At 43.1% G+C, this 24,593-nt stretch overlaps 1 protein-coding gene across 1 annotated transcript in view; it reads right to left on the bottom strand.

Annotated features, from left to right (window-relative positions):
• The window catches only part of Colec12 (collectin subfamily member 12), a 214,085-nt gene extending 195,549 nt beyond the window's left edge, over positions 1-18,536 (bottom strand). Inside the window, exons 1-2 of the mRNA XM_038330579.1 lie at positions 18,410-18,536; positions 577-627 (exon numbers count right to left, since the gene is read on the bottom strand). Of these exons, the coding sequence (XP_038186507.1) occupies positions 577-627; positions 18,410-18,416 (58 nt within the window). The 5' untranslated portion in view covers positions 18,417-18,536. The remainder of the gene's footprint in view (positions 1-576; positions 628-18,409) is intronic.
• Between the last annotated feature and the right edge of the window lie 6,057 nt (positions 18,537-24,593).

Below are 24,593 nucleotides of genomic sequence, written 5' to 3' on the forward strand. Positions count from 1 at the left end.
CTCCTTATCATAAGGACACTTTGTGGCAGTTAAGGCCCAGTAGGTAACCCGTTCCAAACTCTTCGGTCCAGTAGTGGCTTGTCGTTTCTGCCATGTAACCATTCAGGTTCCAGGAGTGCAGACACAGATACCTCTTCAGGCCATTACTTCCGTGGCGCACATACACAGGAAGAAGTCTCCCTCCCATTCATCTAATACTAAATTTATAAACATAAGACCTAGGAACAGGCAAGACATGGAGAAACTGGTGTGAATACATCAGAGGGACTTTCCAAGGACTCTGCTCCTTGCTGGCCACATATTTCCCTTTCCCAACAGATTGGCAGCTGAGCTGTCTGTATTCGGCAGACACATAAACATCACATTGCTTCCCTTTGCTTGGATGCAGCTCTTGTTCCACACACCCTCAGAGTTGTACATCCACCTGTCACATAAAGCTCAACTTTCCACCACAATGGGAGTTCAAAGTCCCAAATGTTTACCTGTGTCAAAGTTTATTATGTTACCACCACTAAGAGTCTGTTATTGAGTTCTAGACTGAGTGAGGGAAAGAAACCAAGCTTTGTCAGAACTCACCAAACCTCTTGTAACCGAAGGACTGCACCTCCTCTTCTTCTGCAAAGTCGTCTGTAGAAGAAAACACAAGTGTTAGCCCAGGCAAGGGCACAGTAGCACACAGTTGGGACAGGATGCAACTGCCCTGACCCCAACCAACGACACTTTCCCTTCCCTCGAGATGCCTATGACAATAGTTATCCTTCTGCTCCTGGACCTCTCCCAGCCCTATGAGGAGGATCACTAGCCCTCTGCACTGGCTGGAGGCTTTTCCTTCCAACCCAGGCCCTAGTTAAATGTGATTCCTTGAAGATGCATTCCTGGATCACTCAGCTTCTCTCTGTCACACCTGTTCATTTCAGATTACTCTCTGATGTCATCCTCATTTGTTTACATATGTACATGCATGTACACATGTATGTTTACTGTTGTCATTGTGTTTCCTATCTAGACTGACATAAATAAACCACCATTGCTTAGAATGGGGCTTGTTAAAGAGCAGAGGTTTAATGTTAGTGAATGAATGGCAGAATTAACTATCTAAGCTATTTGTTCAAGCTGTCCCTTTTAGATGTTCCTGTCAACTACTGCAGCATCTCAGAACCCCAGGATTTCTCTTGAAATGATAACTAGAGTCTTCCCCACTCGTCTGTAAGATAACTGAGATCAACAGATGGTCCCCAGCCTGTCAAGAGGCAGTGTTTCTGTGGAGTTTCTAGACACAGAATCACAATGGTGGCAAGAGATTTATCAGCCAGGTTTCCTACCAAGAGGCATCAAGTCATCTGAACTGAGACATGACAAGGGACCAAGCATTGTTCATTGCGTGTTTCTACCAAACATAAGGACACACAATGGGTCGACAGAGAGCAGGTACTGTGCAGACAGTGTCAGGCCAGTCATTTCCAGAGGCCCTGATCAAATATATATGCCTCCATTTACAACAAATGGGCTATATCCTAATACATTCATCATGTGTTAAAAGTATTATAAGTTTAAGATATCCTATGTTGGATATAGTCAGAAGGAAGCAACCCAACATAATAGCTTCAAAATACAGTAGGCAGTTAAGAAATGGCTCAGCAGTTACGAGCACTTAGTGCTCTTATAAAAGACCAAAGACCAAGCTTTATTTATTTATTATAGCACCCACATCAGTGGCTTACAAGTGCCTATAACTCAGCATACTGTAGTGACTGTTTTCTTTGTGATGGTAGGGTTGATGGTGCTGCCCAGCCTCACCAAAAGGACTTGACTGTATATCATTATCTTAGGAAAAAACCCAAAGTCAAAATTAAAATACAGTTTCTGGGGATGGAGAGAAAGAGCTCAGTTGGTCAAGTGGTTGTTCTACAAGCATGAGGACCTGAGTTCAAACCCAGAACCCACACTTTTAAAAAAAGCCAGGCATGGAGATTTGGAATCCTAATCCCAGCATTATTGAAGAAGAGATGGGTATATCCTCTGGGGCTTACTGGCCAGCTAGCCTAACCTACTCAGTGAGCCTCAGGATAGAGAGAGAGAGAGACATAGCACAAAAGGGTAGGAAGCAGTCAAGGATCAACACCCATGGTGGCCTCTGACTTCCAAATGTACACATGCACATGCACCTATATGCAGGTACACAAAATGAATAAATAAATTAAAAGTATAGCTTCTGTTGAATATGTATTTTTTTTCACTATTATCAAGTTTAACAATTTGAAGCTGGGGCTCTTTGTTCTTGAGCTGGTCAGCAAGGCACCGATCCAGCAGAGTCTGCAGTGCCAAGCGTACATTAAGTCAGTATCCTTCTTTCAAGATGACTGGCTTTCAAGGCATCTCACGAGGGATAGTCTTTTTCAACCCAGCAGGACATAACCAGGATGTTTCTGAGTACTGCAGGATTCCTGGGAACCTGAGTCAACTCAGAGGGCTGCTTTGTTGTGATGTGTTTATAATGCCTAGGTAAGATGGCATTTGAGCCTGTTACTGCTGTCCACTTATCACCTAGGCTAGGGAATTTGATTTGGACTCCAGAAACCATGCATTTCTAAGCAAAGGATCCATCCCACAGCAAGGTTTATCACTTAGTTCTTTCCTCATAGGTCGTCAACAAACAGAACAGGGTCAGCCCATACTAAGATTTTACTCTGTCTTGACTCAGTAATCTTTTTTTAAAATTTTTTGAAATCATTTTACATACCAACCACAGTTCCCCCTACTTACCCTCCTCCCACTCCCACCTCAACTTTCCCCAAACCACCCCCAAACCACTCTTTAGAAAAGGTATGATCTCCCATTAGTAGTCAAGAAAGTCTGGCATATTCAATTGAGACAGGACTAAGACTCTTTCCCCCTGCACCGCAACTGAGCAAGGCATCCCACCATAGGGAATGGGCTCCAGAAAGCCAGCTCATGCACCATAGATAGATCCTGGTCCCACTGCCAGGGGTCCCACAAACAGACCAGGCTACATAACTGTCATCCACATGCAGTGGGCCTAGTTCAGTCCCATGCAGGCTCCCTAGGTCTAGAGTCAGCGATTTCTCACAAGTTCGGGTCAGCTGTCTTTGTGGGTTTCCCCATTGTGCTCTTGACCCACCACCCTTCCTTATATAATCCCTCCTCCCTCTCTTTGACTGGACTCCTGGAGTTGAGTCTTGCATGTGGATCTCTGCATCTGCTTCCATTAGTTACCAGAGGAGGGTTCTATGATGACAGTTAGTCACCAATGTGATTATAGGGGAAGACCAGATCAGACACCCTTTCCACTGCTGCTAGGAGTCTTAGCTGGGGTCATCCTTGTGGATTCCTGGAAATTTCCCTAGCAACAGTTTTATCCCTAGCCCCATAATCCCTCTATCTAGATAATCTCTTTCATTGCTCTCCCACTCCATCCCTCCCCCAACTAGGCCATCCCATTCCCTCATGTTCCCAAACCCCATTTCCTCCCCTTTACTGCTCCTTACCCCCAGTTTACCCAGGAGATCTCATCTATTTCCTCTTACCAGGGCAATCCATGTGTCCCTCTTAGGGTCCTCCTTGTTACCTAACTTCTCTGGAGCTGTGGATTGTGGTCTGGTTATCCTTTGCTTTAACATCTAGTACCCACTTATGAGTGAGTACATACCATGTTTGTCTTTTTGGTTTGGGTTATCTCACTCAGGATGAGTTTTTCTAGTTCCATCCAGTTGCCTGCAAATTTCATTATGTCATTGTTTTTGTACAGCTGAGTAATACTCCACTGTGTAAATGCATCATATTTTCTTTATCCATTCTTTGATTGAGGGGCATGTAGGTTGTTTCCAGATTCTGGCTATTACAAATAATGCTGCTATAAACATAGCTGAGGAAGTATCCTTATGGTATAATTGAGCATCCTTTGGGTATATGCTCAAGAGTGTTATTGCTGGGTCTTCAGGTAGATTGATTCCCAATTTTCTGAGAAACTATAATGCTGATTTCCAAAATGGCTGTACAAGATTGCATTCCCACTAGCAGTAGAGGAGTGTTCCCCTTAATCCACCTCCTTTCCAACATAGGCTGTCATTACTGTTTTTGGTCTTGAAGATATCAGAAAATGGAAAAATCTCCCAGGCTCTTGGATAGGTAGGATCAGCATAATAAAAATGACAAACTTGCCAAAAGCAATCCACAGATTCAATGTAATCCCCATCAAAAGCCCAACACAATTCTTCACAGACCTCAAAAGAACTATACTCAACTTCATATGAAAGAACAAAAAATCCAGGATAGCTAAAACAATCCTGTACAATAAAGGAACTTCTGGAGGTATCACCATTCCTGACTTCAAGCTCTACTACAGAGCTAAAATAATAATAATAATAAAGAAAAACAGCTTGGTATTGGCATAAAAACAAACATGTGAATCAATGGAATTGAACTGAAGACCCTGAAATAAATCCACACACCTATGAACACCTGATTTTTGACAAAGAAGCCAAAACTATGCAATGGAAAAGAGAAAGCATCTTCAACAAATGGTGCTGGCATAACTGGATGGCGACATGTAGAAGAAGGAAAATAGATCCATATTCATCCCCATACAACAAACTCAAGTCCAAATGGATCAAAGACCTCAGTATAAATTCAACCACCCTGAACCTGATAGAAGAGAAAGTGGGAAGAAGTAGCCTTCAATAAATGGGTACAAAAGACCAATCCCTAAATATTACATCAGTAGTACAGACTCTTGAGAGTAACAATAAATAAATGGGACCTCCTGAAACTGAGAAGCTTCTGTAAAGCAAAGGATATGGTCAATAAGAGAAAAAGACAGCCACAGAATGGGAAAAGATCTTCATCAACCCCACATTGGACAGAGTGCTTGCTGATCTACAAAATATATAAAGAGCTCAAGAAACTAGATTATCAAAATACCATATAATCCAATTAAAGAATGCGGTACAGATCTAAACAGAGAACTCTCATCAGAAGAATCTCAAATGGTGGAAAGACACTTAAGGAACTGAGCAATGTACTTAGCCATGGGAGAAACACAAATCAAAATGACTCAAAACAACTCTGAGATCAGTAATCTTTTATATCAATTTCTGAGGTTTCTCAAAGAGAAAGCTTTATTTACTGATTCTAATTAGAAAGCCATTTATTGATTTGTTGCTCCTAGATGCAGTGATAGATGTAATTCCAGCATCTTAGAGGTGGGAACACAAGAATTAGTAACTCAGGGAAAGTTCAGACTACCTAAGAGCCTGTCTCAAAACAAACAGACAGATAGACAATCAGACAGGGACAAAGAGATGGTTCCACAATTAAGAGCACTTGTTGTAATGGATTAAGTAAAAATGCTGTGGATTCCTGAGTGGCTGCAGCAGCAGAAATGCTGCAGGTCCCCAAGTGGTGACAGTGGGCAGCCTGTCCTGAGAGTAGCCAGTCCCATGCAGGGATGGCCCAGTTCCCAAGTGGCTACAGTGAGCCACAAGGGGCAGTGAGTCCCATTAAGAGAGACAAACAGATAGGCACACCACGAGACCATGCTACAGGTCTCCGATGGCAGGTGGTCCTGGGCAGGTAGCCATGCAGTGGGTGAGAAACAGAGACATAGATAGGCACGCCATGCAGAGTGAGGTTGGATATTTATTTAGTGGGTTATGGAAGGCAAGGGGAGAGGGGAGAAGGGGAGAGAGAGAGAGAGAGAGAGAGAGAGAGAGAGAGAGAGAGAGAGAGAGAGAGAGAGAGAGAAAGAGAAAGGAGGAAGGGGAGAAGTGGGGACAGACAGAAGCTGCTTCTTCAAGAGGGAGAAAAAAAGGAAGGGACTCAGGCTAGAAGCTGAAGATCCCCTTGCCTCAGAGAATGGGGGAGTGGGCGTGGCTTGACTCTTAAAGGAACAGAGCAGACCATTACATTTCTTGCTCTTTTGGGGGACCTGGGTTCAGTTCTCAGTACCCATATGGTGGTTCACAACCATCTACAACTCCAGTTCTAGGAATCAGAACTCTCTTCTGGTCTTCGCAGGCACCAGGCATGCAGGTGGTTCACATATATACATGTATGTAGACACTCAGATACCAGACATGCACATGATACACATATACACATGTATGTAGACAGATACTCATACACACGAAATAAAATATATCTTTTTAAAAAGTCTCTCGCTATCCTGTATCTATAAATATGACTCTCTTCTATAAAATGGTGTAGAATTTGCGTATAACCTACACACATCCTTAAACACTTCAAATCATCTCTAGATGACTTTAATACCTAATATTATACAAATGTTATATAAATAGTTGCCTCCCTGAACAGTTTAGGGAAAGGTGACAAGAGAAGTCAAAATATGTTCCATACAGATGCAGCTTTTGTCTGGAATATCGATCTAATCTTGATTGAAGCCAACAATGCAGAATGAGGCCATGAAAGGCTGACTGCGCATGCCCATGACATAACCGAGTGGTTAAGATGTAGTAATGATGCCACATAGCTCTCCCTGCCAATTGCAGCCCTTCTGCCACAAGACCCACTCTTCATCAACACTCACTGAAGAGTAAAGAAACATAACAGTGAAAACACAACTACAGTGTAACACTGCCCCCACCCCAACAGTAAAGGGCTTCGGGCTTCCAGTTGGGCCTTTCTATTCCCCACCACAGCTGCTCAGGTCTACTCCTGCTGTCTGTCAGCTGTTCCTTGTTGGGTGCTTCCTATTCCAGGGAACAGTCCTATTTTAGCAGAACTCCTCTTTCCTGAAACAAACCTGAGAACCTCAATTTCTCACAAGTTTTGTTATCAGTTTCCAGTTCTCCTTCAAGTTAATATGCTAAAACAGTGAAGGGGCAAAGAATGTAGTGAGGGGCTAAAAGATAGAATGGGGGGGGGGGGCTGAAGGAAGCAGTGGGGGGAGGGGGCTGAAGAAAACAGTAGGGGGGATGAAGGACTCAGTGGGCTGACAGAGGGGGCCAGAGGACACAGTGAGAAGCTGAAGGACACAATATAGGTGAGGAGTGGAAGGACACAGGGAGGGGCTGAAGAATGCAATGAGGGACTGAGAGATGCAGTGAGGAGCCAAAAAAATCATTGAGAGGCTGCAGGATGCAGAGAGGGCTAGAAAAAGCAAAAGCCTAAGAAAAGAGCCACCACATTTCAGCTCAAGTAGGGTATTCTGCTTCTGGTCTTAACTCTCATACCAAAAGGATTCACTATTCTTCCAACATCTGTTTATCTTATCGCACTCTGAAAGTTGTCCTAAGAGACATGGATAGTTCCATAAAGTACTGTAGTACTGGGATTATCAAGAATAATCTTTGTACAGAAGTATCTTAAATCAGTCTTTTGTTTTTTTCTGTTCTTTTCTTTGTGAGAAAAAAGGGTTTGGAAATGACACCTGCTAGATCCCAAGGCTGGGGCCTGGGGGTGGGACACAGGAGACTGTCTCCCTCCATGTTTTTAAAAGTTGACTCTAGAATTCTCTTTTCTTTCTTTAACATTTAGCAAATGCTAAAGTTAAGCATTTGCTTTTGCAGAGGACCAGAGTTTGGTAACTCCGGGATGGGGGAATCTTGTGCCCTCTTCTGGTCTCTTTAGGGACAACATTCATTCATATGCACAAACCCACACACAGAAACACAAACACATAAAGACAAAAAAAAATTGGTGAGCCATGTGTTGTTATATACTTGTACCCAACACTCAGAAAGCAAAGGAGGAAAAGCCACTGCAAATTCCAGGTCAGCCTGGTCTATGTAGAGAGTTCCAAGCTGATCAGAGCTGCAGAGGTTCTAGGCTGCCCTTAACTGGCCCTGGGTAGCGAGACACACATCATAGTTATGGGAGAAGAGGGTCTGTAGGGACACAAAACTGCCCCCATCAGGAACAAACAGTGATAGAATAAAACAAATACATTTCTGAGAGTGGCAAGCAGCTAAGGAGATTAGGCTGCCAAGACTACCTGGCTTTTGTGTATCACCTTTGTGGGCCCTGCAGTATTAAGACAATCTAGGACAAATAGTTTGCTCTATGAAAATGAGTGAAAGGTCTGAAAACAGAACATAATGCTGTACATATTGTTAACTGTTTGTGGTCCTGGGTATCCAACTAAAGCCCAGTGTGTGCTAAATAAGTGCTTTTTGCTTTTTATTTTTAGACAAGGTGTGACTAGCACTCAGGTTGGCCTTGAATTTACTCTGTAGCCCAGGCTGGCCTTGAACTTGAGATTCCCTTGCCTCACCCTCCTGAGATTCAGTTCCTGTTCCCTGCTTGTACAGAGGACCGTGATCTGTGAGTCTATCCCGTAAATAAAGAACCCTTTATTATACTCAATAATGAGGTAGTGTGAGGACTACTCTATTTGTGTTCACCTACAGACATGTCCATGTAGATGTAAAAATTTTCACAGGGCCCCATTCCTAGTTAAGAGCTACATACAACTGATGGTTATTAAGAAAGGGAAAACCAATTTTCTCCAGGGATGAGTCCCAAGGGGCCAGCCCTAATCACATTTCCATATGAGCAACACCACATGGAGTATTGTGTGTGTGTGTGTGTGTATGAACAATAATAATTAAAGAAGATATTATGATTTGAATGGGGGCAGGAAGAGGTGAGAGAAGTGGACGGGGAAAGGGAAAAATGGAAATGATATAAATGTTTATATATGAAATTCCAAAAAAAATTTTTTTAAAGAGTTCCACTTGCCAAAAGTACTTATTTTTGTTTTGAAATTAAAGTTTAGATTATTTAAAATTATATTAAAGCAATATTCTAAGTAATATCCTAAATAATTACCAAAGAGAGGGGTTTTTGGGAGGGAACTCCTCACAACTCCTCTTATTACCATGCCTATGCTTAGCAAACACTCTGCCAGTAGAAATGTAGCTCATCCCTCTTTACTAAGTTCCCAGGTTGGCCTTGAACTTGTGTCCTTCTCTCTCAGCCTAGTAGTTGGGATCACAATGCCTGGGCCATTAGAACCTGGGGTAACTTTAAATTTGATCTCCTTATGCCTAGAATATCAAATTTGATTTCACAGTGGCCCAATTATGCCCTCTGCTTTTCTTTTAGACATTTTTCTTCATGGAATTGTGTTAGCTGTTTTTCTCATCACTGACAAAAGCTTAAAGAAGGGTCTGGTTGAGTCATGGCTTGAGGGTACAGTCCACCAAGGTGGGAAGGCACGGCAGGAGGAACTGCTCCAGTTGTGGCAGTTGGCACTCAGAGGTGGACCCTGGCACTCAGCGTGTTTCCTCCTTATTTATTCATTCATTCGTGTGTGTGTGTGTGTGTGTGTGTGTGTGTGTGTGTGTGTGTGTGTATGTGTGTGACAGAGAATCCTCCTGAGCTGGCATCGGAGGATTAGCAAGCTGCCCTCACTAGTCACAACCCAGCTGGGCGACACCTGGCCTAGTTCCAGAGTCAACTCCCAGCCCTAATCCATCCTTTGTGCTACAGATACCTCTTGTTGCCTTATGTGAATCTTGTCTGAGAGTTTCCCATACATACAAAGCCTATGCAAAACTTGGTTAGGGAAAAACCTGGAAAACTGTGGTACCTCATGAATCAGGTTGTTTATGCATTGTCTTAATCTTGCCCACTGTCCTGCAAGTTCCTTGGAGATAAACATCATTTGTGGCATGTGATGTTTCTATAATGTCTTGCATTAAAAGTACAAACCAAATATTTGTTCAGGCAAAAACTGGGGCTAGGAATGGAGTTCAATGGTAGAACATTTGCCTAGCATGCTTCTGTTTGATCCCAAGTACCAGCAAAAACAAACAAAAACCGAAAACCAGTTAAGACATGGTCGCTCAATTATAAATAATAAATAGAATATGAAAGGAGTTTTTGTTGGATTTTGTTGTTGTTTTGTTTTATTTTGACCATCCTGGAACTCACTCTGTTGACCAGGCTGGCCTCAAACTTGTAGAGATCTGCTGCCTGCCTCTGCCTCTGGAGTGCTGGGATCAAAGGCATGTATCACCATACCTGGCTAAATATGATAATTTAAAGGGTAATTAACACTACTAATGAAACAGACATGATGTCAAATGGTTAAAATCTTATTAGACAAATCTGTCCTGATACTTAGAAATAAGTTTCTTGCTGTGATTTCTTGGATGGCTTATTGCTGTAACAGAATACCTGACAGAAGCACCATAAGGAAGGAAGGTGGTGATCTGAATGAGAATGGTCCATGGCTTATAGATTTGAATAGTTAGTCCCTTGTTAGAACTGTTTTGAAAAAATTAGGAGGTGTGGCCTTGTTGGAAGAATTGTATCATTTGGGGCTGGTTTTGAGGTTTCAAAGGACAAGCACCAATCACAGTGTTCTCTCTGCATCCTGCTTGGGGATCAAGATATGAACTCCCAGGTGTTCCTATCACCACACTGTTGCTCTGACAACCCAATTAAATGTTCTTTTTTTCAAGATCGGGTTTCTCTGTGTAGCCCTGGCTGTCCTGGAACTTGCTCTATAGAACAGGTTGGCCTTGAACTCAGAGATCTGCCTGCCTCTACTTCCCAAGTAAATACTTTCTTTTATCATTTGCCTTTGTCAAGGTGCTTTGTCATAACAATAGAAAAGTAATGAAGACAAGGAGGGATAAAACTGGACACAAGATTGAGACACCTCTCTTTAAAAACATTCTGACATCAAGTCAATGAGACAACTAAGTGGATAAAGGTGCCTAATCACCAAACCTAAAAACCCGAGTTCTAAAATTGTCAGATTCAGCTGTTGGGTTCACTAAGCTCTACCTATATTGTAGAAGGAGAGAACTGAGTCCCACAGTTGCCCTGATTTTGACATGTATGCCATGGCATGCACGTCACACACAGGGAAGAAGGGAAAGAAGGAAGGAAGTGAGGGAGGAAGGAAGGAAGGAAGGAAGGAAGGAAGGAAGGAAGGAAGGAAAACTTTTAAAATATCTGTCATTATCAACAGACCCAAGGGAAACTTTGGTTCTTGGGTAAATTAAATGTATCTTCTACCATTATTTTAGCAAGGAGGGAGATTGTACCATTACTACAATGACAAGTTTCTAGTATGACCCTGTATTTTGGGTAGGGCTAATTCTGATACCATCACAAGAATGACAGTGAAAAGAGCTACTGCTCTGGACAGGGCCAAATAAACACAGCTCTCCACAGACAGCTCACTCCTACCCTAGAGCAGTTTCAACACATTTATAATTTGAAAATCACTTTAATTGCAAAAACTGAGGACTTGCCATCAAGGTCCTAACTGTATCCCTTGATTAAATTAACATAACTATTTCATAACAGGAATCAAGTTACTGCCTGAAGATTGTAATAAAACAGTCTTATATTACAGTGACTATAAAAGTTGAGTTCTGAACACTAGACACTATTCTGAACAACTGATTTATATTGACATACTTCATCTTCAAAACAGGTCTCAGGTAGACAGTCATTACTGCTCTCATTTCATAAGGAAATTGAGGCTCTGGATGGTTAAATACTTTTTCTGTGATCATCAGGCACTCTGGTTTCTGAGCCCACACTCTTGTGGCCATGCACAAATTGTCCGGTTCAACTCTTTCTCGGCACGTTTATATTTTGTGAGCTGGTAAACTATTAAAGCATATATTATCTATTTTCAAGTTGGCTGGCTTAACCCTTGAATAATAAACTGTTTATAAATAGCCAGTGTCCTAAGAAAAGAAAGTTCAAAGAAATGTTCATATTGTGGTAGACCCAAATGCTAACTACTTTTCACACAAGATGTCAAATGGTAAACCTCTAAGGTGAAGAACATTGTTTTCTGAGACACTGAGTTAGGAAGAAAAACCCAGTTAGTTATAATATCAAGTCATTTAAGAAACATAGGAGTCATGTTTAAAATACCAAGTTCAATAAGTGTGCTTCATTAAAACCTCTCTCCGTGTTGAATACCACAATACTATTTTTAAAAGTAGTGATTAAATCCTTTTATGATAATTCTGAGGCTAAGAGAGTCCCCAGAACCCTTCAGATCTTAAAGGTGGAATTACTCATTTCTGCTTACCTTGGCTTTCAGTGCTGTGTAATTAAGAATGTCCCTTAAGCAATCAGCAGATTCTTTTCAGGTTACTATATTGGTTTTGGCTCTTCAAATGATACCTGTTTAAGTAGAAATCAAATCACTGCTTGACTGAAAGTGTTGGGTGGGTGGTGTACTTAGAGACCAAAGAATGAGGCTTTCTACACAGAATGTCCATAGTTCCTGCAAATCTGTCCTTTCAGGGGTCACTGAGACAGTTCAGTGGGAAAAGGCCACTAAGCCTGTCAACTTGAGTTCAGTGCTTGGAGATCCATAAAGTAGAAGCAAATAAATGACCAACATAAAATCTTGAAAAGGCTCTGCTGATTGCTTAAGGGACATTCTTAATTACATAGCATTGAAAGCCAAGATAAGCAGAAAAGAGTAATTCCATGTTTAAGATCTCAGTGGTCAGCAGGTGGTGGTGGCGCCCGCCTTTAATCCCAGCACTTGGGAGGCAGAGGCAGGCGGATCTCTGTGAGTTCGAGGTCAGCCTGTTCTACAAGAGGTAGTTCCAGAACAGGCTCCAAAGCTACAGAGAAACCCTGTCTCAAAAAAAAAAAAAAAAAAAAAAAAAAACCTCAATGGTCCTGGGGACTCTCAATAGCCCCAGAATTTATCATAACAACATTTGACCACTGCTCTTAAAGATAGAATTGTAGTATCCAACATAGACACACAGATACAACTAATAATAAATAACAGTTTTGAGCATAGGCCAATAACCCAACTGCCTAAGAGGCTGAGGCAGGAGGACAACAAGTGCAAGGATGACTGGAGCCACTTAGTAAGATCAATCTCAAAAGAAGTAGAAAGAAGAGAATATAGAGCACTAGTTAAAAAATGTTAAGGTCCTGGGTTTGTTGCCCAATACCACATTAAGAAAGAAAGAAAAAAAAAAAAAAAGAAAGAAAGAAAGAAAGAAAGAAAGAAAGAAAGAAAGAAAGGAAGGAAGAAGAGGAAGAGGAAGGGAAAACAGAAAGGGAAAGATGGTACTTTTGATGGCATCTCTAGGCTAAAGCTGTACTAAGGATGTGTGGAGTCTGCATTCAGACTATGAATTTGAATATCTTTTCCGCTGACCACCTGGGCCCCTTGACCCCTATCTATCTGAAAATAATATACGAGAATAATTATTAACCTGCCAATAATAAGCAACAAATAATTACTGGCAAGGTAAGAGTCCAAGAAACAATAGGTATTACTAAAGGGAAAAATAAAAACCTTTAGTGATGTGGGAGAGTCTTCTGTTTGTGTTGATTTCATTTGTTAATAAAGAAACTGCCTTGGCTTTTTGATAAGGCAGGATTTAGATAGGTGGAGTAGACAGAACAGAATGCTGGGAAGAACGGAAGTTAGTCAGATGTCATGCCTCTCCTCAGTGAGACAGTCGCCATGAAGCCAGCCACCAGGTCAGATATGCTGAATCTTTCCTGGTAAGACACCACTCATGGTTACACAGATTATTAGATATGGGTTAGTCAAGATGTGAGTAAGAGGCTGAAACTAATGGGCCAGGCAGTGTTTAAATGAATACAGTTTGTGTGTTGTTATTTTGGGCCATAAGCTAGCCAGGCAGCCGGGAGCTGGGCGGGACGAAAAGCAGACCTGCCTGCAGCTCCACACTACACTTTAGTTTTTATTTAATTAAATAATTTATTTAGATAAAAAAAAGGTGGTGGTGCATGCCTTAAATCCAGCATTTAGGAGGCAGAGGCAGGTGAATCTCTGTGCGTTTGAGGCCAGACTGGTCTACAGAGCAAGTTCCAGGACAGCCAAGGCTACGAAATTCTGTCCTCCCCACCAAACCAAACCAAACCAAACCAAACCAAACCAAACCAAACCAAACAAAACAAAAAAACAAACAAAAACTGGGGAATATCAGATATTGCATGGCCCACCAAAATGAGTAAGAAAGGGCATCATCCTTGGCATTACTTTCCAACACAAGACCCTGTTCCCTTTCCTCCTACATGCTAGCCACAGCCAAATCTCTGGAAGCTAAGATAGACTGTGTCTTGTGACAACACAAACTGCCTGGCAGGAGGGTTGGTTTGCCACCACTCTGAGCTTCCTCTCCAGAAACCTTACCCCTTCCTCCCAAGCCTCCAAGAGGGATGACCTAAATTTACTTTTTTTTAAATCACTAAATTTGAATCTGTTTTCCCATCTGAAATCTAATATTTGAAGGACTGTGTAAATACTCTGGCATTGGAGGTTTAGAAATAACACTGTAATGAGAATAAGCATTTATTAGAAAATTAGACACCCAGTTAAAGCCCAGCAGGGAAATCTACCATATGTCAGCTTTTCCTGCCATACCATCATTGGTGATGAGCCACCATGGCAAAGAGCTAGGGGCCCAGGACAAGCGTGGGAAATTCTGAGAAACTGTATGGTAAACCACAGGGAAGATCTATACTTAACAATAATTAAGCCAAGGCTTAAGAATGCCAAGTATCCCTAAACTAATGAAAAGTCAAAAGCATAATTAAGTTGTAAATTAGCCCTGCAAAGGAATGGCAGCTGAGATGCCTACCAGCAGAGGAGAAGAGGCCTCCCTGCATTTCCACTTCCCTGCAGAAAACAGGTCACCAGGTGTTCCGATACACGAAGTTTACCATTACAGGCTAGTTTGCTTAACCCACTCAGTACAAGAACCTTCACAAATCACTGAGAAAGCAAGCTGACTGGGTGTGTGAGAAAACAGAGAATGGAAGAAACAGATTGCTGACCAGTATGTAGTTATTCACAAATGTTATATACAGAAGTACAGAAAGGCTGCTGTTGCCTTCTCTCCAAGATGGCCCCAAACTGGCTGAATAGCTTACAGTGGCCTTGAACTTGCAATCTTCTACTTCCACCTTGGGAGCCATCACGTGCCCCATTTTGCCTTACTGGAGATTAAACACAGGGTTTTATGCATTCTAGGCAAGCATTTTACTGACTGGGCTACATCCCAGCCCCTAAACACTCTTTAGACTGCCTCCTTTTGGCAAATGAGAACCATGATTTGGACCTCTGTAGTCCCATGTGGTACTAGCTATTTTCAATTGTCTTTTAGGCAACAAGTGATTCTGCTCTGAAACTCACCAATTATTCTCAGCATTGAGAACCAGGAATATGATTCAGTAATGACACATCTAACTCCAAAGGAGTCAAATTCCTTCTTTAAAGAATGTAACTAGGAGAACCATGAGATTTATGGTGTCATGAGATAATTGAAAATGAAACTGTAAATAAACTAAAACAAACATGAAATATTTTGTTCAGCTTGGGAGATGGCCACCATGGAATAAGACATTTTTTCTGGAAATATAGAATGGTATCATTATTTTGGCACGTGAAACCTCAGGGATGAAGGGAAGAGCAGATACGGATGTTTGCTGAATACAACAAGCAGGTGGTGCTCTGGGGCATAGCAGACAGGAACCACACAGAATGGGGTTACTAGCCAGGCGGTGGTGGCACACGCCTTTAATCCCAGCATGCGGGAGGCAGAGGCAGAAGCAGGCAGATCTCTGTGAGTTCGAGGCCAGCCTGGACCTAGTTCCAGAACAGGTGCCAAAGCTACAGAGAAACCTTGTCTCGAAAAAAAAAAAAAAAAAAAAGAAAAAAAAAAAAAAGAAAAAGAAAAAGAATGGGGTTGCTGCAGAGATCTGACCAAGGCTTAAGCATCAGAATTAGAAAACTATATATTCTAAAGAGCCTTGCCTCAGCAAGAAAAGCTAACAAACAAAAACCAAAACCAAACAAACCATGCACAGTACTGTCTATAACTAATATACGTACTTCATACACTTTGAACCAGCTTTAAATGACTTACAATGCCTAGTACAAGATCAATATTTTGTACATAGTTGCTACACTGTATCATTAGACAATGATAAAGATAAAAGTTTGTACATGTTCAACACAAACATGTTTTTTTTTCACTTATTTTCAATCCCCAGTTGAGTCTTCAGATGTAGAAACTGTGGGTAGAAAAGGATGATCACAGCGTAAGTATTCAACAGTCTTCACTACTTTCACCAATTAGGAAATTTTAGGGAAAAAAGGGTAGTACTGACCAGTAAAGTTCTCACTGGAATTGATACCAATCCTCATGCCTCAACATCTGGAGTAGGAAAATCAAATGCCAATGAAGTTAAATGAATTAATCACATGGCATAATTAGGATCCCAAGGATTCTGTTGTTGGGTTACTTACTAATGGCTAAGTGTCAGAATAGTTACACTGGCTGGGGAGAGACTGAGTTCAACCCTCAGCACTGTCAAAAAAATATAGTACGTATGTCAAAATTTTAGCTAAGCCTGGTGTCTCAGGCACAGCACCTGAAACCCTAGAATTCAGGAGGTGAAGGGAGGCAGATCAAAGCTACAGCAGACGGGGCTACATAATAAGACCCTGTTGCTACTAATTAAATGAAGTCTTCAAGTTGGGATGCTGGCACACACCTGTTATCTTAGCACTGGAGAGGCTGAGATAAAAGGATCAGGAGCCAGCTTGGGCTATGGAGTAAGGGCTCTCTAATTAATTAACAAATTAATTAAAACAAAACAGGCTTTCAAAATGGCTAGCCTACATATGGATTCACCAGTCCCTGGATCCAGTCTCCCTAACAGTGGCAGAAAGTGATTGGGGTGTGGGGGTGTTAATGGGCTCAGACCACAAGATAAAACATGAGCCATCTCCAGGGCTTCCAACCTAGACTCACCCAAAATGTGTTTAAAACCTGTAGTTGTGTTTTGCTTTCCAGAGCTGTGCCTGCTGAAGACCCAAATTGCAATTACTGCACCAAGATGGAACTGATGAGAGTGCAGAAGGGTGGGGACGGGGGTTGTCTCGCCAGGAGTTGAGAAACTGCTAGACTTAATGACTGGCAAAAAGATTGCCTTGGGAGTCAATCATATGGCACAACAGTAACACAAGGTTCTCGGAGGCTGAGACAGGAGGTTCTCAAGTTCACTTCCTTGCGGACTCTAGACCAATCTGAACAATTTAGTGAAACCCTGTCTTCCTGTCTTAAACAAAAAAGCAGAGAGGAGTAATGGATGTAGTTCAGAAGAGGGTCTAATTTCAGTTCCCGCTTTGAGGGGTAGGGGAACCCTAGCTAAGAAACACAAACATTTTCTAAGTTGTAAATAAGGCGAGAGAAATGGAGGCGGAGCAAGAAACATGCCACAGCGTTTTCAAGTTCTCTCTTGAGTCTGCTCTGAGTATCCTGTCCTTGGGACAAGGCTCTTAGCACCTGGAGTACAGTACGGTTTCTTGCCGGGGTCCTGAGTCCCCTCCAATGAAGATACAATTCCTTTGGAGGGCGACTGAATTCACTGGACGGATCTCCATGTAGTTCAGCATAAACTGCATTTCACAGAAACCTTTCCGAGCGAAGTTACGTTCTGAGCTTGGGGCTCCCCCTCAGCTAAAGCGATAGATCGCAACGCTGCCTAGAGAAGCTGAAAACTCAGAAGGCATTTCACACCCAGCTCAGGACCATGCTGGGGGAAAAAAAAAACCGTATAACACTCCAGTCCCAAACTGGGAACTCTTGCCTTGCATAAACACCACGCCCACCCGTTCCTTAACGACCCCCGCAGTCGTCCCGGCTGTAATTATTTATCTCCCACATAAATCAAGGTTCTGTTGACAAATCCGCACGTTTCCACTGCACTGAAGGCTGCCCCCCAAGGCCGTCCTCTCCAGATTATTTTAAACAGTAAGATAACTTCTGACACTTCCAAAAACCTGCCTGTAGAGGATACCACCTAGAGGATCAATACCCGCAAGATCTCTGGCACCCGCTGGGAACACGTGGGGACAACTATCCCTCGGGCGGGAGCAGGGAATGGGCGCAGAACTGGGAGCAGTTATTTTCCAGTCAGTAGATCCGAGGGAGAATGATGCCAAATGCACTTTCCGAGCCAGCTGAACTCCGCGGGCACCTAATCATTGCCAGATGCGCGACGCGCGCAACGAGGACGTCCAGACTCCCGGGAAAACAGCCGGCCTGTGGCACTGCGACTGCTGGGACAACAGAAGGGTCACCGGGAGAGTGGCAAGAGCCGCAAACCCACCCGGAAGAATGACGATGCCTAGCTTTCCTCCGCATGTTTTTTCAATTACAAAGTTGGAAACTGAAAACCGTAATCAACGGCTTGGGACTTCCAAACAACTCTGCGGAGACCGAGGGTGAGGAGAACGCCTGAGAGCGTCCCAACCCTAGCCTCGAGGGCTCTTGCTGTGCTGCACAGCGTCCCGGTGTCTGGGCGCTTGGCTCCCTCCGCCTCTCACCCCCTGACTGCACCTCGGCCGACCTCCCACAAGCCCCGAAGCCCGCAGCCGCCCTACCTTTCATGGTGACCGAGGACACGCGCCGCCTGGAGAAGTCGCACCAGCGTCGTTCACTGCACGCCCATGGCAGCCGTACGCGCTCCAGTTCTCGCGCCCACCTCCACACTCTGCCGCTGCGGAGCTGCGGCGCGCCTCTCACGCGGGTTGGGAGGCGCCGTTCCCCCCTTGCGCCCCTCCCCCTGGCTGCCTTAGCGGCCGCGCCCACGTTCCTCGGCAACCTCCGCCCCGCCCTCGGCCGGGCTCCTGGCCCTCCGGGACTACCCCGCAGCTCTCGCGGATCCCCCTCTTCCAACTAGACCTGCATACCGGAGAAATACAGAGAACAGCCCCTTTCCCGGAAGGTCCGAGCTTCACCCCCGGCGTGTATGGAAGGCGCTACTTGCTAGACTTGTTGCTGGAACGTAGACCATCTGTTGGGCAGATAGGTGGGGAGCAGTGAAGCTACGGTGGTGGTGGGGAAAGGCTGTCCTTTTGTCAAACGGCTCTGGGGGCGTGGAGGTCCAGGAGGTTCAAGTTTGCAAGTGCCTATATACAATGGTGTTGGCTGCAAAATCCCGTTGCACGGTCTCACTAAGAGCCCAGACACTGTCCCCACTGAACTCGAGACAAGATTACAACTTTAAAACCTTAGGATCTTCCAGAGGTGATTATTTTGAATAATTGTTACTAAAAAATTGAGGACAACAGAATTGTTACATGATCTTATTTAGTGTATATCTGTACCAGAACCAGTGAAATTTTCAGAGTTTATAAAAAATTTTAAGCAGGAATATATATATATATATATATATATATATATGTTATATGTTTGTGTGTGTGCATATATATGTATACCATGAGTATATTTTAATTTTATATTAATATTAAGCCTATGATATTTGATTAAATAACAATTGAATATTCTTCTTCACAAAAAAACCCCCCAAAACAAAAAAGTCTCTTTTCCTGGAAAAGCTACACGACCCCATGCCCAACTATCAGGTTGCCTCCTGTTTCAGCATCACAAAAAGAGGCCTAAATGTGAGATTTCCTAAATTCCCTTAACAGTCACCAATAATGTGGAAGCTCCTAATGTGTGTGTGTGTGTGTGTGTGTGTTTTGGGGGAGGGGCAGAGGAACTATCCTCAGCCATTCAAATAACACACTGTCATTCTTATCCATTAACTTACTAAAAAGCAACAAAATACTGGCTGGGCAGGGACTGAAGCTATTCAGACTGCTTAGACCTGGTAGCTCCAACCATTAGTGTAAGCCCCTCCAAAGATGGAGGCCCCGTCCCTGTTACCCGCCAAGTCTTGACCTCTACCCTCCCATTAAACCTGGATATTTTTTTAATTTGGCTTGCTATGATTTGGGATTTTTGCATCGGCAGAGAGCTCTCATTAGGAAAAATTCCTAACAATTCGTTCATTATAACCAGGGGAGGCCTTGCTCTAGTAAAAGGCGGTACCCAGAAATTAAATAATGTGCAAAAACATCTCATACTCTTCATGCTAAAGTCTTTCTTTAACATAAGGGAGAAACTTGTACATTTCTAAAGAAGAAAAAGAAACACACATACGCTTTGAAGGTTATTCTTAAAGCCTCTCAATATCTCACCTGCCTTGTCTGCTTGCAGGGCAAGTGAAGGTCTAGGAGCGAGCCATGGACTTGGGTTGTCAGGCAGTGGTTCTCAAACTTCCCTATGCTAGGACTGACTGAAATGGGTTAAATAAAAAACGCGGCAGGACCCCCGGCTGCGGCAGGCAGCAGGCAGCAGGCCATATGGTGGCGGACAGTGGACAGGGAGTTACAAGAGCAGCCAGTCCTGGGCAGGGAGGGCTGCAGATCCCAAACCGGTGGCAGGAAAACACTGCACCAGGCAAGAGACAGAGACATGGTAGGCATGCCATGCAGAGTGAGAGCTAAAAACAAACAAATACATGAGGCCAAATATAGTGGTTAACACCTTCAATCCCAGCAAACTGAGGGAGGAGGATTGCCATGAGTTCAAAACCAGCCTGAACAAGACCTGCCCTCACATCAGTCAGCTTACAAAGCCCTGAAATTTCAGTTCCATGGTATCCCTCTTCTGGCCTCTGCTGGAACTGCATGCATACGGTGCACTTACAAAGACACAAAAACACATAAAAACAAATGTTAAAAAAATTAAAGTGAGAGACTGTGGTTTATACTTAGTGAGGCACTGGGTCCAACCATTCATACTAGAAAAAGAACCAAAGAAGGTATGTAAATTGAGAGACTAAGGATATAGTACAGCAGGTAAAAGCACTTGCTGAGGATGCCAAAAAAAACCAAACAAAAACAAAACAAAACAAAAAAAAAAACCAAAAATAAAACCTGGATGCTACAGTGAGAATCTGTGGTTCCCAACAAGCTTATAGGAATGAGAATTGCCTGCTATCCTGGCATAAACAGTCACACAAACAAAAGACTCTGCCTGAAAGACAAGGTGGGTCCTAGTTTTTGCTCAGACAGACTTCTGAAAACTGTCCTTGGCTTCCACGTAAGTGCCTTGGCATATATACACATACCCACATACACATGGTCAAATGACCGAGAAAGGAACCACACCGTCACTCTTTAAAGAAATAGAAATAAAAACTTCAACAATATACAGCTCTATCTTATGTCTGCCCATTTTTTTAAAAGTATCAAGAGGATGTACAAGATATTAAAAGCCTTGTACATTGCTGGTGCAAAGGATAAATGGTATATGATCACTGAGGCAAACAGTAATTTGTAAAAAGTGAAACCCAGATGGGCAATGGTGGCACACGATTTTAATCCCAGCACTTGGGAGGCAGAGGCAGAGGGACTCTCTGCGAGTTTGAGACTAGCCTGGTCTTCAGAATGACTTTCCAGGACAGGCTGTTACACAGAGAAACCCATCTTGAAAAACAACAACAACAACAAAAGTGAAACCCCAAATTACCATAGACACCATGAGCTCTATTTCTGGGTTATCCCCACAGAACTGAAAAACAGAAACCCAGATAGCTGTGTTCCATTGTCATGGCATCTTTATTTATAATAGTCAAAAGATAGAACCAGGCTGGCAAGAGGGCTCAGCGATAAAAAAAAAAAAAGCACTTGACACTAAACTGGAAATCCAAGTTAAATTCCTCAAATCCACAGAAAAGTTGAAGAAGACAGCTGGCTCCTGAAAGCAGTGTTCTGTCCTCTACTTAAGCACCATGGATGTGTGTACACATGGCAGGTGCAGCTGCACACACATCATGAATATACACAATAATAATTAATATATTTTGAAAGGTAGGACAGTCCTCTGAGTATTCATTCATGTGGCCAACTGTTCCTTTGTGATATATTCTGACCTTTTCTATTGCTTTGCTTTAAAGTTTTCTTACTACTAATTTAAGACAGAACCATAGATGACCGACTGGATAAACAAAATTTGGTCTGTACATAGAGTGGGGTATTATTAACTCTTAAAAAGAAAAAATTCTGGTACAAGCTATGCCATGGGTGAACTTTGATGCCAGTATGGTAAATGATCAAAGGGGGATGCAAAATGACAAATAGAATTTCATTTATATGAGGCATTTAGATTAATCCAATCCATAATGACTAAATGGAGTTGCTCAGAGCTAGGGGCAGGGGAGCTGTTTAATGAAAACAGAGCCTCTATTTGGTAGCATGAAGAATTATGATGATATATGGTAGGAATTGTAAATTACTTGATACCACTGAACTGCATGCTTCAAAACATTGAAACATTCAAAACATATGGTTAATTTTGCCATATGTGGTAGCTCAGGACTATAATGCTCAGAGGAAATCACTATGGATTTGAGGCCAATCTGGGCTACAGATTCAGGTCCTGTCTCAAAAACAAAACACAACAAAAACAAATTCATGCTGTATATATTTATAACATACGTTCTAAACGCAGAATAGGCGACTCATGCTTGTAATCCCAGTATTCTGGAGATAAAGGCAAGAGACAAGAAGTCTGCTAGCTTGAGAATAACCTAGGTTATTTGGTGAAATTAAGGACAGCTTGGGCTGCAGAGTGATAATTATGTCTCAAAAAACAAAACAAAATTTTTAAGAGAAGAATTTCAAAGTCAAAACTAATTAAGCAATGATGATGGTGAGCAAACAGGTTCAGCAACTGTTTCAAGGATGACTTTCGGCCGGGCGGTGGTGGCGCACGCCTTTAATCCCAGCGCTCGGGAGGCAGAGGCAGGCGGATCTCTGTGAGTTCGAGACCAGCCTGGTCTACAAGAGCTAGTTCCAGGACAGGCTCCAAAGCCACAGAGAAACCCTGTCTCGAAAAACCAAAAAAAAAAAAAAAAAAAAAAAAAAAAAAAAAAAAAAAAGGATGACTTTCTTAGAAGAATTTCTCCCCAGCCTCATGGATTTGACATGCAATAAGCTCGACCCAAAGTAGGGTCCCACATCTTCCTGGACTGAGACTTCTCTGACCCCCACTCAGCTGGGCTCAAGGACTAAGATTGTGGTCAAACACAGAACATAAATTAACCAAGATTTCTCTTGTCAAACACTGAGGGCAGGGGGAAGCTGAGCATTGAGTTGGACCTCAGGGAGAGAAGGAAAAGCAGTAAAGAGAATGATGTGATTGGAAAGGACTGGAACATAGAACTAAGGATGGTTTGAAGCCCTTAGAGGAAGTGGGTTGCAGGGTCTCCAGGAGGTTCATAAGCTTCCCCTCCTCCAGAGGCAGCAGCTAACCCCTGCAATCATGCTGCATTCCTAGAACCTGAAGGATGCATCTTCTTTACCTGGTACTGACATCTACTATTTACAGCTAAAAAATCCCACTCACCCTTGATTCCTCCATTTTACTCAAGCTTTACATCCCAACTGGGCTCTGCTTCTACCTTTAAAGTGTTTCTCAAGTTTTTGGGTGTGGTGATTCACACATATAATCAATCCCAACAGAAGACTTTAGAGTTCAAGGCAACCTGGGCTTCAAGAGTGAGTCTGAGAATAGCCTGTATGTAGCAGTTACATAACAAGAGCCTGTCTACAATACATCCTTATCTTAAACTTTACTTCTTCCCTTCTCAGCCCTTCTGCCACCCAAACAGACCACTACAACACATGTGGATTGTAGTACAAATGGTCTCCTCATGCCCACCCATATGCTCATTTTTGGCTCCAGGCTCCACAAAGGGCAGATAAGAAACCAGAAAACTGCATCTCCTCAGCTTACTGTGTAGCCAAGTCTGTAGATTCTGAGGAAGAAGGGCCCACTGATGGGACATCTAGAGTACAGAAGCTGAGAGTCCAGACCCAGCAAACAGAGTATAAAGTAAAGGAGAGAGCACCCTCAGGGATCACTACAATCCCTCCAACTATGTCAGTTTGTGCTTCCCTTTTGACTGGTAGTCAGTGGTACAACTACTGTTATGGTTCTCATTCCCTTTAATTCACCACTCATTTTCATTCTCTCCTTATGCAGCACTTTTCCCTCTATTTCAGCTAGGCCACTTAGGCCTCCCCATACACTTCCATATATGGCTCTTTGAGCCTAGCATTCTATCTCCCAGAACAGCCTCCTTTCTCCATTGTGTTAGTGTAATGATCTGTTCTGTCTCTTTAAGAGACAAGCCACGCCCACTTCCTCCCCCATCCGCTGAGGCAGGCAGATCTTCCTGCCTGCAATGTGAGTCTCTTCCTTTTCCGTCTCCCTCTCGAACAGGCAGCTTCTGTCTTCTCCACTTCTCCCCTCCACCCTCTGCTCTTCTCTTTCTCCCCCTTTCCCTTCTACAACCCACTAAATAAATATCCAACTTCACTCTGCATGGCATGCCTATCCATGTCTCTGTCTCTTGCCCCACTCATGTCTACCTGCCCTGGACCAGCCATCTTCAGAGACCTGCAGCATGGTCTCATGCACTGTGCCTGCCTGGAACTGGATGCTCTGGGACCCACTGCCTACTGACTGCTTTAGCCGGGAACCTGCAGTGTGGTCTCATGGCCCGCTGCCCGCTGCAGCCACTCGGGATCCGCAGCATTTTATTTTTACCATTACATTGGTGCTGAGACTCGGAGGGCTCTCCTGCCCTGAGCCCCTCTCCCGGGGTCAGGATCCGGAACCAGGTATTTTTTCCACAAGAACCACGTGTTCCATATGCCTGACTGAAATTTCTACAGCATGATTTCTACACACCAATTGATAAGTGTCCCC

This window comes from Arvicola amphibius, chromosome 5, assembly GCF_903992535.2.
Source record: "Arvicola amphibius chromosome 5, mArvAmp1.2, whole genome shotgun sequence".
NCBI classification, from domain to species: domain Eukaryota; kingdom Metazoa; phylum Chordata; class Mammalia; order Rodentia; family Cricetidae; genus Arvicola; species Arvicola amphibius.